Below are 18433 nucleotides of genomic sequence, written 5' to 3'. Positions count from 1 at the left end.
AAGATAACACCGTGGACTGAAAGGGAAGTGGGTCTGACAGATTTGGCTGTCTTAAGGTAGCAAAAGATTTGGGCTGCCCAGAGATAGTGAAGTAAACTGCAAATGAAAGACAAACAGCCTTTTCTCGTTTCACCTTTCAGCAAGAAGAGAAAAATGCTATTTAAATGCATTTATGCTCTTCTAAATTGCTCTATACACTCACTATAGCTGTAACTGTAAATCACATCATATGTCAAATTTGTGCACGCACCACGTTGGCATCAAATTCTTTATACCTCATGCTGTTTCCATGTCATGAGAGCAACCATTAGCAGAAGAGAAAGGAAAGCAATCCCTATGCCTTTATGGCACAGCTGCATTCCCAGCTGCAGGGCCTCCTTGTTTCTACCTCTACATCGAGACTAAAGGCACAGCGCAACTTCTTAAAGTGGATTCTATTTCTTTCCTTCTTTAGACATCCCTCTCCTTGTCTCCCCCCCTCTTTAATGGTCTTTATAAGACCATTAAAAGTACCCAAGATGACTATCAAAAGGCCTTCCCATTCTCTGAACAAAAGCTACTCATAGCCGCAAGTCTTGACTACAATTCCCCTAGTGCATTCCTGATATGAAAGCAATTAATTTAATGAGAACGACAAGTCCAAAAGAAGTTTGTGGAAATCTATCCATTTCCTTAAAACCGCACTGCCAGCTACTTCAGAGCAGGCCTAAGATCTGGGATGCGTTTGCACACAGGAGATTTTGTGGCGGGAGTACATGCTCTTTAAATGAACTGATCAGGCCAATAAGGGAGGTGGATGAAATGTTGGTGTGACCACAGTTATAGCCCAAAAGGCAGAAACGTGGCCACAACACACAGGCCACACAGCATTTTGCACTTCAACCAACCAGCAGAGAGCCACTGGAAGCTGCATGTTTTCAGACCTGCCACTGCTGGTTAAGAGGCACACTGGCTGACTGGAGCATTTGGTGGTGTGGCCAGTGTCTGGACAGAAGGGACGGAAAAGGACGTTGGCAAGGGAAGGTGTCTTAGAAGTCAGGGATCGGTTTCAATACGGGGTCAGTGAGTTCAAAGAGAAAAGCGATCCTGCAATGCAAAGTTGACATTTTGTTCTTATTATGGTGCCCAAATGGGAACGGAGTTATCGCCTTCACACTGTGGGTGTGAAATTAGGTGTCACTATTTCCTGGTTTGGGGTAGTGCATGGTAGAGCCAAGTGGTTCGGTCTCATTTGCGCAGACTGATAGACCTCACTGACCTGTAAAAAAAACACAAGGGAAGCTGGATTCGAATGTGTCTGACTGAGGGATGACGGGTATGTGAGGAATGCTTATCCAGCTTGGGCCAGTGTTCACAGTTCCCTGCTGAGCCAAGCAAGCCTCTGGTATCTTTGTGTGAGTTATAAAATATTGCAAAGATTCCCCTCAGTCATGTCAATATTAAAATGAACTAACATGAGCAGTACTGCAAGGTCACATCTCTCACATCTCTACAAGTCTCACTGATGCTGAAGGACAGATGCACGTGTTAGTTTTCTGAAGAACAATTTTAAAGCTTCAGCGAATCTCATCAAGGTAAAAGTAGACAGTTTGAAACCTGTGTCCAGGCTGCCTTATGTGTGCATCCATGAATACCTGAGTCTGTGCACGTATGAACTTCTGCACAACCCTAATTTGAGAAATCTGTCTTCTCAAAACAGCACAAAGGGCAAGCCATGCGTGCAGCACTTTTCCAGCTTACTGATCTGTTTATGGCCCTTAGACTACCCAAAAATGACTTTGAAAGACCACAGCTCCTTTGCCAATAAAACTTGGGAAAGATTCGGTGGTCAGGTTAAAGAGGACAAAACAAGAATTTGGCCTCAGCCGAAAGGATAAAGGAAGACAGAGAAAGGGAACAGATGTTTGACATTTCAGTAACAAAAAAAAACCTTCACAAGAGCCAAAAATGACTCCAGATACAGATGCTGCTTTGCTTTGCCACTAATTCCACCATGGGACAAAAGGTATAAACAACTCGCTTAAAACCATCAAGTCGATAAACTGCCAACAAAAATCCAGCGATAGCCTTCATCCTCCTGCACAAACCTTTGACAACAACCCGCAGCCTGCGTGTGGAACGAAATTGATAAGCTGCATGAATGAAAGAAGAGTTTGAAACAAACAAATTCCAGACCCCAACCAGTGGAGGCTGTGCAGGCAGATTTGTGCCTGGCGTCTCATCAAGAAGATACCGTTTATCTTTGACTGGCATCAAGGAAGAGTTTTGCCCACACCTGCCTACGGTATCACACCCAAAACTCAGAAATCTGAGCACCAGACTGACGATGTGAATCTGAGGGAAACAGGAAATGTGTCTGAGGAGAAAAACTGTGATAACAAGAGAGAGGGTGATAATGGAGACAATTATCCTCGCTAGAGCTGATTTGTGAAAACAAGCAACACTGGAATGGACTTCAGATATGATATTATTTTCTGCTACCTCTGATACAAATGCAGAGACAGGAAATGGAGGGTAAGAAAAGGATAAGAAAGAAGTGTTGGATGTTTGAAAGAAAAAAATGGATGCAGCAGGCGCTACGGTATAGTTTTGACAAATGAACTGTAGAGGAAAATTTACAGAAATTGTTTAGCATTTCAGTTGGGAGATGAATTTGTTTCAGTTCTTGCTGAGACTTTGATGAGGAGATTATCTAGTGAAAAAAACAGTAAGTGTGGCTTTGCGTGGGGTTAAGAGCTGAGCAATTTCCTGGATTTGGGCAATAATTTAACATAATCCTGGAAAAACAGCTATTTGTCACCTATTTACTGCCTCCAGTCTTTAAGCTAAGATAAGCAGTTATCGCAACAGCATTAATCTATTTACCTAACTACTAGAAAGAACAAGTCTTCTCAACTGGTTATACTTTCTTAAGGAAAGCTGTTTTATATTATTACAAAACTCAAAAAATGTTGTAAATAACACTAGAGACAGACGAGGAGTGGAGAGAGAGTGGATCCAAAGGCAGACTCTGGAGACGGACAGGAACTAAAAGCGAGCCTTTATTTACGGCTCTATGAAAGGCAAACAAAAAGCAAAAGGGAGACAAAGAGTAAACCAACAAAAACCTAAACTGGGAAAACAACTAAATACTAAGTGCATGGCACATGAAGACCTGAAACCTGAGACATGAAAAACCTGAGACTTGTAAACATGGGGGAAGATGAGCAGGGTGGCTGAACAAACAATTCAACAACAGGCAGAGGAAGACAGAGGACTAAATACACAGTGGATAACGAGACGGTGGGAAACAGGAAGGAAACACAGCCTGAACTAATCAGACGCAAAGACACGCAAAACTGAACACGCTGAACCCTGGACAAGGGACTATCAAAATAAAACATGAAACATGAAACATACACTAAGACACGGACTAGACAGTGGAACCAGGGAAGACAGACATGGGAACATGACCGACTGGGGAGACAGAAAGAGAGCACACAAAACAGACACAGGAGAAACATAAAGACAAGGATGTTTAGGTGTGAGACACAGTAACAAAACCCTAAAAACTAGAATGTATAAATATAACCAAAGCAGAAAATAACTAAGAGAACTAGAAATACAAATGGAAAAGCAAGGAAACTGAACCATGAATAACACTAAATCAAAGAATATTAATTAACCAGCAACACAAACACAGACCCAGGACCATGTCGTACCAATACCAATGCCGCACCTTATGTACGGGAGAGCAGTGTGTCATGATTTATGAGATGAAGTTTTTTTCCATAGTTCATGTTTGAGGTATATTTCTTTCATCCAAGGCAATTATTTTACACATTCAGCAGGCTATGTACTGAACTTAGAGGATAGAAACAAAGTATCAATCCTATCATTTATCATTAGTCATAAATAATCTATCATTGTAAAATTCATCAGCCTATTCTTTTTCTAAGAAAAGGTTAATCCATGAAAAAAATTTCCAAAAACACGTGACTTCATGCAGAGGTGTATACTACTCCTTTCACCAACCCCTACAGTCTGGCTTTTTTGGTTCTATTAAATGAAGTTGCAAGCTGAAAAAAATGAAACGTCTGTTTTTTAAACGAACTATTCTGATGTATTATAATGATTGTGTTGTTCTTTTGCTCAGTTGTGCCCTTGAGCCTCGCTTTTTCTTTCAGTTCTAAGGAGAACCAGTTTGATTTGGTCTTGGGGCAGAACTGTGCGTATATTCTCCGTCCACTGTGCCAGAAAAGAGAAGGTAGAAACATTTACCTGGCACACCTAGAGCAGATGTTGAGTGTAACTTTGGCCTGTGGTTCAGGCTGATAGGAGCTGCGTCCTTGGCTGAACTTACTGCCGGATAGAACCAGCCCTGTCACACCCTCCATCCGCAGGTCATCCAGGTCCTCTGGGAGCAGAGAGGGAGTAACACAGAGAAACAGCAACAGGGAATGGAAAGCAAAGAAAATGGAGTGAAAACAAGAGACAGAAAGGACAGTTATTAATCATACTTTGGTATCTCCCTCCACTAACGATCCCCTGTGATGACAGTCTGCTAAGAGCCAAACGAGCAAGCAAGCACATCACAGTAAATAGACACTCGGCTTAGCCCTGCTGCTGTGCTGCTTCACACACACTCCATAGGCATGGATCCACAAAAAAGTGCAGAATCATAAAGTTCACATGAATAACACTTTGTTATGAGGAATGATTTTAACAAGGTGATGACAGGACCACATTATTCCTGCACAGAAACAGGAAGGTTAACAAGCTGAACTGGACAAAGAACAATATGGAGAAAAAACGAGTGGTAAGATGGAAGGAAAGGGTGATGGAGAGGTGGAAAACTGGGTTTTGTCTGATCTCTTACTGTGTCCTGAAGAGCAAACAGTTGCAGAGCACACACACACATAGACTCTCTCCCCTCTGTCTCTAAAGAAGTATATAAGACACAGAGCGCACTACAAATGTCTTTAATAGACAGAGGACAAACACCACAGAGGAATAAATCACACCAGTAACATGATTTATGAAAAAAACCAGTGGTGATGTTGAATAGTTACAGACTTTAAACTGTCCATTAATACAATTCTAGTATCAAAGGGGAGAGTCTGAATCAGCCAGTCCATTTTGGTTTTGAGTGCATCCCCAAGAGATAAAACATACTGCAGTATTTTCCGTGTCACGGTCCTTTCCGTGAGAACGAATAGCGTGCGGGTGTTTTGGCGTCTTCCTCTCTGAAATGTGCTGTTCAAGTTTTTTAAATGTTTAAATCAACATTTTGAACGGTCACCATAACAATATTTCTCCCATTTTTCTCAGCCCAGATGAATATCTGAGCTTTGCCAATTGGGGTGAGGGGGCGGAGGTCACCTTCAGGCCAGACAGTGTACTCGAGCTTCTCGCTGCCATTGTTTCTGCTCGTATACACGTAGCACAGTACGTGCCTGACTGTCTGCGTATCTGTGTGTCTAGTTACTTGAAACCAACAGTGATACTTTTCATTTTGCGATTACATTACCTGGCCCCTGGTTGAGGGGGGGGGGGGGGGGAGAAATAATGGGCCTCACACCTTGAAAGAGGAGAATGCATGACTAATCACCTGGATTAGATTGGATGACACTTGCTCATGAGAACTCTCTCGCTCCATCCATCAGCGCGGCACAAAGCCAGAAAATCTCATCTGTCTCTTCTCCCCTTTGTGTGAAATCATTGCACTCTGATATTAGCCAACAATGCATGTATTAGCGTGCCACAGCACTACATTGTTACAGCCTCAGTGGCCATAGTTAGTCCTGTTAAGAGCTGGTTAAAACAAAGCATTTCTTTAGCACACAAAAATACATATTTATATCCACAGAAACGCTACTGAAATCACACAGATCAACTGCCTCCACCTCAACCTATCCCTCTGCATCTCCTCCTTCATTACATCCATGAGTTTCCTTTGAGATTTTCCTCTTCTCCTGTCTGGCAGCTCCACATTTAGCATCCTTTGTCCACTTCGTCCACTATCCCTCCTCTGCACATGCCAGCTTTGACTGTCTAACTGTATAACCAGTAGCCTTTATGAGCTCTCTTCTCTTTTATTGGTTTGTTTATTCCCACTTGTTTGCCGTCATAAAAAGTAAATGTTTTCATGGTTTCAGAAATATGTAAAATACACAACCACATTCTCTTAAGAAGCAGAACTTATGTGTTGGTCGTGGCACAGAATGTGTTGAAAATATGTCCCAGCATCAAAGAAACAAAGCAATTTTAAAGTTACCTTGTCAGTAAAACCCTTGTCTAAAATTATGTTAAAATCTTTTGCAAAGTTTTTTGGTTTTCTTCTACATTTGATAATATGTTGCTCAATTCCACACTGCCAGAGAAAAAGGGCTGTTTTAGTGTTTAGTGAAGGACAGATAGGATACACTCCAGCGATACCCTTAAGCAGCGCAATATTAAATGTCCCATTCATCATGGAATGCATTGGAGGGGTGGGGACAAAGGGAGCCACCAGCAATTTGAGCAATTTTCTGGTCGTGGGAACTGCTCCGTTTTGGGTCTTCACTCTTTTCCTATTTTCTCTTCATCCATTCACACTTCCATCCGTTCTTTCGGCAACTGACTAACATGGCATGCCGGATTTTCTTTGGGTCACAGCCTGTGGTACAAATCATTAGCTGACACTTGGAAATATTCACTTGTGAGACTGCAGCTTTCATGAAACACTAAAAGAATAACAGGGACCAGTTCTGACCCTGAAAAATGAACATGACCTCGGTATGCACAGCTGCTTGTCACTTCAACTCCCATTTTGTCTTTTCAACTTGTTTCCTTCTGGTCAAAATAACATGACACAGTAAGGAAGCGAGACCTCTGCCTGAAGAAAGAGGACTCCAATCTCAGGCACTTAGTGGTTACTGAGATAAACGAAATTTTTGTCTGCATCTTACACACAAAAAAAACTGATTAAACTGCGGCTAAATGAAATGCAAGAGAAGCTCAAACATTCTGAAATGAGTCACCAAACCTGAACTTGACCTGCCAAAAGCACAGGAAACTAGCATATGCAGACAATATCAAGAACTGCAAATGGAAAGTAAAGAGTTTTTTTAAAAACTGAGTTTATGAGCATGTGCGTGCATGAAAGTGAAGCAGCAAAAATTGCTGACCTACTACAAAACTGAATCAGCGTGAAGACCTGCCGCTAGCTGCCCCGACTGTAGCTGTTCTATGGGTGCGCATTTTGGTGTCCTTATTAGCTCTCAGAAATAAACTGCATAAATGACAAAGATGGCTTTTAGAAAACAAACAGTTCTTTCGTGAGTTAAAGTTTTGTCTTGCCAGGAACAGGCTTTGAAGGAGGGTGTTTCCCTTCATCTGTGCAACAGCAGTCTGAACTGCATCCATGTCGGCCCTCACGCTGAATCCAACTTTCCGTGGAGAGAAGTGACAGATTTCTGTGTTGACACCATCCTATCTCTGAGGAAGGCCTGTGCATGGAGCGCTAAAATGATGAATTTGTATCCCGTGGGATAAGGTTTGGGTGTTAACATTATATATGAGTCCTTTTATAAGCTGGGCTTGAGGTCTGAATATGACAGCAGAAACTGTTTATTAGTCAGGAAAATTTGATTTTTGTCATCCCGCACGCAAACTCATAGAGTATGACACCAATTAATATTTAATTTGCAAAAGGACTTTTTGTGTTGGGACAAAAAAAAAATAGCATATGTCTGGAAACAATATATATGAAAACATTTAAAGTTGTATTTAATGGTAACAGCTGTTCTACACACAAATAAAAAAAAAAGTGTTACATATACCACCTATACTGTTAACACAGAAATTCAAGTGACACTGAATGAATTATCATCAAGCCAACAAAAGTGCCAAAAACTGCAGTTCCTCTAATGGCCACATGAGGCTGTAACATTTTTACAGCCAGAATAGAAAATTTACTTTATCGTCTACAAATGATTTAATTGTTTACAACACTCATACAATGGGTGACTTTTTTAAAGACGCATCCATCCATCTATCTTCTAAAGCAATTATGCAAAGAAGCTGGATCCTTTCCCAGCTGTCTTAGGATGAGAGGAGGGGTACACTCTGGACAGGCTGCCAGTCTATTGTATTCGCTCTCACACTCACATCTACTGCACGACCAATATAGAATCATTTAAACTAACACCATACATGTCTTAGGACTCTGGGAAGAAGCTGGAGTATGTGGTAGAAGCCCTAACAGGCACACAAAGAACATGCAAACTCCAAGCAGAAAAGCACCAGTAACCCTTTGCTACCCATATGGAAAAGAAATAGTAAAAACTTATATGTGATTACTCATGAAAGTGGCCACTTTCATGAGTAAATCATATAAGGCTTACATGATTTACTCATGAAAGTGGCCACTTTCTCATTACTTTCATACATTGTTTTAGTAAGTATCCAAAACATACAAGTTTCATTACATAATTTTTCAAGGGATCTTATATCTGTTTTCACTCTTGTATGCTTTTCATACAAGTTTCACACAAGACAGATACAAACTTTATAAGATTTATATATATCTTTTCCATATGGGTAGGCTTCACCTCCGCTAATTAGAGTAACTGAACAGAGGACTCGCAGCTGTGTTTGTTTTGTTGGCACCTTCTGGAGCATTTTTAATGCAATTATCTGAAAAATAATATGCTTGCTGTGCATTACAGCATGCCCAACATGTTGGAATTATAGTACTTCATTAGACTGTTAATTAGCGCTAATTATCCTGTTTCCATGTCTGTGCACCACACCCCTTCAGTCTATGGATGCAGCTTGCTAACCTAGCTTGCTAGCGTTAGCTGATAACTTAGCATTTTAAACCAAAATAAGGTCAACAAGTTTTGTTTTAAATGACAAAATAACAATTGAATTTTTAAAATAACAATGTAATGCGTTACTGTACTAAATTCAGAAAGTACATTACAAGTATTTCATTACTTGCATTACATTAGATTAAGGTTCTTTTTTCTTCCTGTAGACTTTCATTACTGATTTCAGTTTTTGTGCTGGGAGGAGGAAAATGGTGGAGTGATCTATAGCTTTTGAGGAATGGAGACATTCCACCACAGACAGATATTACTTTTATTTTTATTTATTTTTTACTTTTATTTTTATTGCACAGAAGGACAAGATCATGATGGTGAAACAACTGCATTATACTGCTAACAAAACTGTCTGTCTGCACAGACAGCAGTCTAACAAGAAGCTAGCCAAGGATTTGCTTTGTGCTGTCAGTTTTGTGTTCATACATAAAAACTAAAACATCCCATCTGTGTCTTCATTACAATTAGGGATTTCTATTAGTGTGTGGACCTGTAAGTTTATATTGCTAACTGGTAATTATGTGACAATGTGTTTCAGTTCAACGTAACAATTAGTGTAACAAATTACTCAACTGGTGACATCATAGTGGTTGTGTCCATCTTTGACATACAGTCTATGATTATTACACATCACACAAGCTATACTTCTTTAACTTTTCTTAAGTTAATACCCAACTTCAAGCTGAAGATCAAAAGAATAGTACATTATGTGTGTGTAAATGTTATTTTCTTGTGTTGTGTAAAAGACATGGGTACTCCCCACGTTCACAGCAGAGCCCAGCATGTATCCCGCACAATAACACTATGATAAGTTTACAATGTGCCTCCTGTGAGACTAGTTTACCCAAAGACCAGCACAGCCTCATGGGCCTCAGTCTAGACACAACAAACGTCTGTCCACACTCGCCTGTTTGTCAGCCCTGTCACATTTTCACTCCCCAGGCACCAGGGCAGCCATGCGTGCTCTCCCCCCTCGATGACACGGCAGATAAATAAAATGGATCTACACTGGGGTGGAGTATGGTGGGAGAGGAACGGAAACTATTCAAGCGATGCAATCCCAACAAAAGGCCCAAGCGCTCAGGAATTCCGTGCCGCAATCACTCACTTGCGCTACAGTAGGGAAGGAAAGGAGACGAGCAAAGCACGCAGATAAAGAGAACTTGTCTATCTCTAAGTTTCCATGTAATTTCATGTTGTTTGGATAGCGACGGACTGGCTGTCTCTTTCCTACTCTTCCTAGGCTAAAAAAAGAGCTGAAGTCATAATTAGCACACTAGCTTCACAAATAACATAATATACACCTTCTCAGATGATGCGCTGACAGATGTAATGGGTGGAATCAGCTCAACCTCACACATGGAGGGAAGGCACACACACGCTCCATCTCCCACATAGAATCCATGGCGTTTCATCAAGTGCTGTGAATTATTGGGTCTCATCGATGTGAAATAATTGAATTTTCCATTCTTTCATGAGCAGTGGTGACAGGTAACCACAAAACACTGGGCTCTAATTAATAGTCTATGTGACACATGCCTCGCTCCTTACGGTGCGCAGTTGAAAAGCTGCACTTACTCACAGATGGGGACGCACATGTGTGAGCAACATACTCAAACTTACAGATAAAAAAGGCGCACGGCAACACATACTGTGACACTTGCAGACCCCACACTTTTGCTGGCCTCACACACACACACACACACACACACACACACACACACACACACACACACACAGCCAGCATTTGTGTTTCATTAAACCTCAAGGACCATGCCTCCACTCAGTGGTTAGTCGTCACACGGACACCTTTGATGTGATTCGCGACAAAGACACATTTGTTTGGCTTTGTAATAAAAACAATATTCCATCTTACATTTTATAATTATGTCTCAGCTTTCAATAGCACCCTCTCCCCCACGACCCCCTCCTCTCCTGGCCTAAAAATACGCCTGTTAGGCTCCAAGCCCTCGCAGCTCAGAGCGCAGCAGTAAAAACCCTGATCAGAATCAGATGGGGGACACACATGAGCGGGGTAACATCACAGCTCAGTGAGGCCTGTGGAAAGTCTCATCACAGACCTGGTGCAAACCTCCTTTTAACTCGCTTTCTAACCGCAAATATCGCCGAGATTAGGACGTCAGCGTAGACACGGCCAAGCTTGATGTATTGATGGATTACGATCCCAGTCATTATACTGGGATAAAGACTCTTTATTGGTGTTTTATTACACATATTTCAAAATTAACAGGACTTGATCGTCAAGAAAGCATTTCACATGTACTACATAATAAAAATACATGGAAACATCTGTCTGCCAAGAGCAAGGTTGCCATCTACAGCTCAAAACAATGACGTTAATCACTCAGAGAGAAGTGTGCCTAGGCAAGAAGCAAATAGGAGAAATTACTGAGAAACAGCTATTAAAATATCAAAGATGAGTGATGGAATAATGTGGTAGGTAGCACCATACAAGCAATACATTCATTTGAGCTGAAAGCTCCTTTTGGAGATCACTGCTTGTTTTTGATAACTCCATAGATACAGCAACATAGTTTTAAATAACTTCACCAAGAAATGCACAGACACAGTTGTATTCAGTCATTAAAATATTAACACTAATAATTACTGCACAGTGTCATCAAGTCTATAACTCTATCAGGTAAACTTCTTCTCAGCACGAGCCAGAAAACGCTGGCGTGTTTAGCCGGTTGCCTCTACTAACACAATGGATCTATTCACACAACTGCTTTATCTGCCAGTCTAGATAACAACGCTTTCTACAGATTACATACTTGCGCACCTATCTATCATCTTTTGGCCCCGTCTAGCAACAGTAGTCACAATACAGCTTCACTGTATCAGTTCAGCTCGTTTCCATTCGAATAATCTGCTCATCTAAGGCGCTTATGCACACAGGAGGTACGTACGCTGGCTGTTATTAGGCTATGCTCTGCGTAATGACTACCTCTAGATTTATAGCATAATCGCAACAGTCTACTTGCCTATTGGTAATTGCTTCCAGTAATACCACCATAATACCGCAGCAATTTGCCCCTCGATTAACGTATCCATCTGCACTGTGGAGACTTTTACAGGCATCAAATTGGGCGCAGTTACGCTTTTAATGGGGACATTCTTTTCGCCATCAGGCCAGCAAAACCTTCAGAGGTGAGCACAGTCCTTTCAAGCGTCCAAGCGAAAGATTTACTGTTTCAGCAGCTTATGCTACTGACATATATGATCTCATTTACCTCCTCCTCTCGAAGCACCGCGATGATACAGCTTTGTTTTTGTTGGTTTACATCGTGTCCAGGGCAACTGTTGTGTCTTTAGTTGTTTGGGCAAAGATGAGGGAAGCAATGGTATCATGAACCGGCTGTACCTCCTCCTCTTTCTCTGTTTCCTCTTTGTTCTCTTACTTTTTATGTCTCCTGTTTATTTACAGTCTCTCTTGTTGTCCTTCAGTTTGTGAGTTTTATGCACGACACCTTCGTCCCGGACTATTCGCCAGTGATTGTGTATGACTGTTTTTATAAGTTCATCCCCATCTTGTATATCTGTTCCAGTTCACAAGTCGTTTTCTACAAGAGAATTCAGCCTCAGCTCGCTCTCCGTCTGCCATCAGTCCTCTGTCTGCCCACCTGACAACTCAGTTTTCCCCTCAGGGCTGCACGCTCCATCTTCAAAGATCCATCCACTCCAATTACCTGACTATTCACAACAAGCTACTTTTAATCATTGCTAACTTCAGTGTGTGCGTCTTGCCTCTTGGGGTCCTGAAATTTTCAATCAACATAACAAATGGCGGTGATTAAAGTGTGTCTGCATGTGGTGTGCGTTGCAGGAGGTCTTTCCTGATGGTATCAGGAAACTGGAAATCTTAACTGACCTCAGTCAACACAGCAGTCCTTCTAGTACAGCAACTTGTATTAACATAGGTAGGATGATATTAACGGTGATCTTTAAAAATCATAGAAAGTAACTAAAAGTAGTGTACTTATACAAAGAAAATACTTTTTTTTAATGCACACCAATGTTAATTTTGCATACATACAATGTACAATGTACAAATTTAGACTACCAGAATAAAATAAATAAAATAAAAACTGGTTTGTTTTTTCCAGGATAAAACATACAAAAAAACTGTTGCTCTGGCCATGCTAGCATTCATTCACTGGCCATTTTATTATGTACCCCTGTTCACCTTCTTTTTGACACAAAAATGTAATCAATATATACTCAATACATTTAGGCATGTAGACAGGGTCAAGGCAACCTGCTGAAGTTTAAACTGAAGATCAGAATGAGGGCTAAAGGTGATTTAAGTGACTCAGAATGCTGCTTCAAGTCACTTATTAAACAAATGTACGCAGAAGAGCATCTCTTAAAGGACAAAACGTCAAACGTTGAAGCAGATGGGCTACAGAGGCCCACACCGGGTGCAACTCCTACGACTCACAAGGCTCACCAAAATTGGAGAATAGAAGAGTGGAAAGATGTCGTCTAGCTTAGTGAGAGTTCTGCTGCAAAATTCAGAATTTGGTGTAAACAACATGAAAGCATGGATCCATCCCGCCGGTCGATGGTTCAAGCTAGTGGTGGTGGTGTAATGATGCTGGGGATATTGTAGCACACATTTGACTCATTAGTGACTGTGCATCAGTTAAACACCACAGACTAACTGCTTATTTCAGCAGGATAAGACACCATGTCACAAAGTTCAAATCATGTCAAAGTGCTTCAAAGACACTTTGACATGAATACTTCCACCACGGATGAGTTCACTGTACTCAAATCGCCTCCATGGTCACCAGATCCTGTCAGATCCAGTCACCTCTGGGATGTAGTGGAATGGGAAAGTCACATCCTGTATGTGTAGCCAACAAATCGGCAACAACTGTATGCTATCATGTCAATATGAACCAAAATATTTCCAGCACCTTGTTGAATCTGTGCATGTTTCAACTAACTGCTATCAGCCCTTAAATTTCAGGAAGAAAGTCGAGATAATGAAAAACATTGCTCACTTTTCCACACCTATTTTATTTTCTACAAAACACTGAGCTATTGTACTGCAGGCAGCGCTTCATGAAAGGAAGCTGTAACACCAACAAAAGAGCCACACACAGCTATTGTATCTCATCCACCAGTCTGCGCTTAAGTCTATGTGTATCAAAGATCAGACAGAGCTTTATCATGCGCTCATCTTGTCAACGTCAAATCTTCAGTGTCGCTGTAACTCGGCGAGCGCAGGTAAAGCTACTCTTCTCCTCTCCCGTTTCAGGATTCACGCCAGAGCGGGTTCACATACTGAAAGGGTCTGCTGGCTCGTGAAGGGGTGGTCTGATGATATGTCATATATTAGTATTTTTTTTACACTGGAGGCTCAGTTACCCTTTGCAACAATGGAAGTGTGTATGTGTGTGAAATGCATTCTGGCCCAAACAGCCTTACAGTCTTTTTTTTTTTTTTTCATCATTGTTTTTATTGCAGATTTTCCTTTAACACGACAGTGTCTCGACAGTAGACACAGAACAACAAAACAGTACAAACACAAAACGTACACAACAGCTCTTAAATAAGGCATAATACAAGATACAAAATACAAAAAATATAACATACAAGAGGTGGTGAGTCAGTCTTACAGCGCCCGGGTGGTGATCACGTGTGTAGTAGTCCTTTGAATAAGATAGCGGAAAGGTCCGGTCCAATATAGTCTAAAAAGGGGTGCCACATCCCATAGAACTGACCCACACTGTGGTGTATAACGTGTGTGAGGTATTCCAGAGGAATCAGTTCAAAAACTATTTTGCGCCAGCCACAGACAGTGGGAGTCCTATCGTTGATCCATTGTAAGAGGATATTTTTCCTGGCTGCAAATGTTAGAGTGTTATACAATCTTTTGTTGGCCGCCGCTTTTAGGCGGTCACTTGGAAGACCTAGAATCAGGGACAAAGGGTCCATCTCTATATCAACGTGGAAGATTTTCCCCAGTTCACCTGTAATGTCAGCCCAGTATTCTTGAAGCTTGTAACAGGACCAAAAACAGTGAGTTAAAGTCCCTACATCAGTTTTGCACTTAAGACACACAGGGGAAAGAGAGCGGCTGAAGAGGTGTCTGCGGTGAGGGGATACGTGTAATCTGTGTAAAATCTTAAATTGGATTGCTCTTGTCCGAGTACGAATTGAAATCCTTTTTGCGAGAGACCAAACGGTATCCCACTTATCTTCATCTATGGTTACCGACAGTTCCCTCTCCCACACACCTCTAATCCCCTGCGCATCAGTGGTAGTCAAAGCATTAAGCACATGGTAAAATGAACTCAGAGACACCGTCAGCTGTTGCCCAAACAAAACCCTCTCAACATCAGATACTTCAGGGTGCTCAGCAAGGGTTGTATTGTGAGTGATATAGTGTCGTATTTGCAAAAAACGAAAGAAATCCTGTCTAGGCAAGCCGTAACTGTTGGTAAGTTGTTCAAACGACATGAGTTCACCACCCGAGAAAAGATCACCAAGAGACTTAATATTCTTATCAGACCATCGTTGAAAGCCGGGGTCCAAAGAACCCGGAGGGAAAGCAGGGTTATTCATTATAGGGGTAAAGGTTGATGTTATTCTCGATCTTCCCTCAAGACGGCCCTTACAGTCTTTTAAGTATAAAGTATTTTAGACTTTATGTTGCTGCAGAGTTAAATACACAATACGTCCTATTGAAAATGTTTTTTTCCCTTTTTTTTCTACAATAAAGTTTGTTTTTCATCGCCTGAGTTCATGTAAATCAAACATATTCTCTGCACATATTAATAAAAATGGAATTTGAGAATTCAATCAGCTTGCCCCCTGAAATGGAATACTTCCACCACGGATGACAACAACAGTAACCTTACAGCGGGGAACTGGCTAACGCGTCTCATTAACTTACCATAAAATAACACTGCAAGGCCAAAAAACAGGGTGTTTCTCCCCACACACTGAACTCAGCTTGTTTCTTGCTTGGGTTCACTATATTGCTGCGGTTCCACTGCCTAGCAAAAGCTAGAATTTTGACATTTTCCATGGTTACACAATAACATGTGAGTCATATTCATTTTAAATATGGTTTGGACTGTGGTGAATATTAAGCGCAGAACTAATGAAAACAACTGGGAAAACACAGTGTCATCCCTGAGAACTACCAGAGAATCAACAAGACTGCAACCTCTAAGCTGATTTTATTTTCTCCTTTTGGAACAATGTGAACAAAACAAATCAAACTCGAGTCACGCGTATTTGGTTTTTTATAATTGTATTACATCGGGAAAACCTTGGCTAGCAGTACTGTAAGCCATTCCAAGGCGATCCTATTATTTTCTCATAAGCTCCTTATCCAGGTACTAGAGGAAAAAAAGAAAAAAGAAAAGAAAAACATCCAGTTTGCAAAAACCTCTTTCCTACTATAAAAATGCAGAGAAGTTGCAACTGCAACTAACTGTTGTAACCTCTAAGTCCATTTTTATCACACTCTTGCAGAAGTTGTACTTGTTCCACAGTAGGACAAAGCAGTGCTCCTTTCCTGCCTCCCAGTGGAAAATCTGCAGTATGTTTTACATTTACATTGTTCCCCGAACCTCCCTCTCTTCATTCCCCAGAAACTTTGGCACACACTAAACACGATCGCTCCCAGCAACATCACAAGTGTTTATTTCTCATCTATACATTTGCTTTCATTTGTATGCAGAAACTGCAAGTTACCAGGCGAGATAACAATGGCCGATCTGCCTGACAACATGGTGAGGCTCCGATGTGCATGTGGACCTAACATAGGATGTATTAGCGTCACATGGTAAATAAAGGTAATGTGCAAAAAAGGTTTAAAAAGTTATTAAAGTCTATAGACAATTTTCTGTCAGGTTACCTAAATTCAAATCATTTGCACTCATCAATGCACTCATCTGGGACAATGCTCTTAATAAACTTTAGACACAGCAACTGTAATTCAAGCATTTAGCCACTAGAGGTCAGACTGACCTAATGCTTAAACACATAGCAGCCAACAATTTCTATTCCTGAAGCAGTTGCATTGCTGCATGTGAGAGGCCTTTAACACTGCGCACCAGTCAACAGCTTATTGTTTGGTGAAGCAGAATCAAGAGAAATGAGAAGATAATGTTGCATGTTTATAAAAATGAACAAAGGTATTTTATGTAATAACCCATTACTGTACAAGGTTAAGTTACAGCAGCTTTTGCTGTGTCATCAAATTTGAGAGAGCACTTAATTCCAGCGATTCAACTTATCTGACAGCAAGCACCTCTCAGCTGTGAAGTCCTTGAACATGTTTCCAAATCCCTATCGGCTTGTGGAGCAGCTCTGAACAGATGACCACATGTTTTACCCTTGTGGACAGCAGCAGGGAAAAAAGATGAATATCTCCTTTAGGGATCAATATACTATCACAAGCTCACCAGCCCTGCCAAGGATCATCAGTCATCCTGGCATGCGTTTGGTCATAGCTACAGAGTTTTTGCCAAGACCTTCTTTCTAGTTGAGGCCCAAAAAATCCTCACGAGGGTCCTTCGTTTCACAAAGTCCACCAAGGCACCACATGATACGTGTTAGCATCACCTTTAATCAACTTTACAGTAGTGAGGCAGTCAACTCAGAGGCGGCGGTCTCTGGAGAGCTACGTGACCAGGCCTCGACAGAGGATCAGAAATGCATTCGTTTCTTTGAATTACTGCCATAGACCAAAGTGTCAAGCCACAGAGCCTGTGAGGGGTCATCACAGACCATCAGCATCCTGCTTTCTGGTTATATTTATTACTACTCTCCTGGGTCATGTCTGTTGAACCCTGCCTTCTAAAAATGGTGTTCCCAAACCAAACTGCATTCATAATTACTTTGCAAGAAGACCCATTTTCTCTAGCACAAGACTGTCATACACCAGACGAAGGATCAGCTACCATGTGAGGGCGTTTTTCTTTCAGATTTTCTTTTCACTTTCCACTGTGCTCCAGATGTAGCTCACGAGGAAGAATGGGTTGTCTGCAACTCGGGAGGTCGGTGGTCTGATTCCAAACTCCTGTAGAGTATGATTAAGCAAGATACTGAACCCTGAGTTGCCCCTAATGTATCTATTAGACCAGGGGTGGCCAACTCCAGGCCTCGAGAGCCGGTGTCCTGTACGTTTTAGATGTGTCCTTGATCCATCAGAGCTGATTTAAATGGCTGAATTACCTCCTCAACATTTCTTGAAGTTCTCCAGAGGCTGGTAATGAACTAATCATTTGATTCAGGTCTGTTGAGCCAGGGTGTTATCTAAAACCTGCAGGACACCTGCTCTCGAGGCCTGGAGTTGGCCACCCCTGTATTAGACTGCAAATTTGTGGATGTTAGGTTAAAAACACGTACGCATAGAATAAAGAAAATATATATATGTGAATGGGTAAATGACCACTGTGGCAGAAATTACCTTGAATGCTCAAATAGGGCAAAAAAGTGTTATATCAGAACCAGTCCGTTACATTTGGGCACAAAATTAAGGTGCTTAATTCAAAATTAAGCAGCTTAATTTTGTGCTTTTGTTACGGACCTTTGAAGCT

General features: G+C 41.3%; 1 protein-coding gene across 4 annotated transcripts in view; it reads right to left on the bottom strand.

Annotated features, from left to right (window-relative positions):
- cUnh8orf34 (chromosome Un C8orf34 homolog) overlaps positions 1–18433 on the bottom strand; it is a 70392-nt gene that overhangs the window by 25644 nt on the left and 26315 nt on the right. For all 4 annotated transcript variants that reach the window (XM_082546678.1, XM_082546679.1, XM_082546680.1 and 1 more), the window contains one exon: positions 4261–4396. In XM_082546678.1, coding sequence (XP_082402804.1) covers positions 4261–4396 — 136 coding nt within the window. The remainder of the gene's footprint in view (positions 1–4260; positions 4397–18433) is intronic.

This window comes from Aulonocara stuartgranti (assembly GCF_965226115.1).
Source record: "Aulonocara stuartgranti genome assembly, chromosome: 9".
Classification (NCBI taxonomy): domain Eukaryota; kingdom Metazoa; phylum Chordata; class Actinopteri; order Cichliformes; family Cichlidae; genus Aulonocara; species Aulonocara stuartgranti.
Note: the sequence above shows the minus strand (reverse complement) of the source record. Positions and strands in the feature narration are given on the sequence as shown.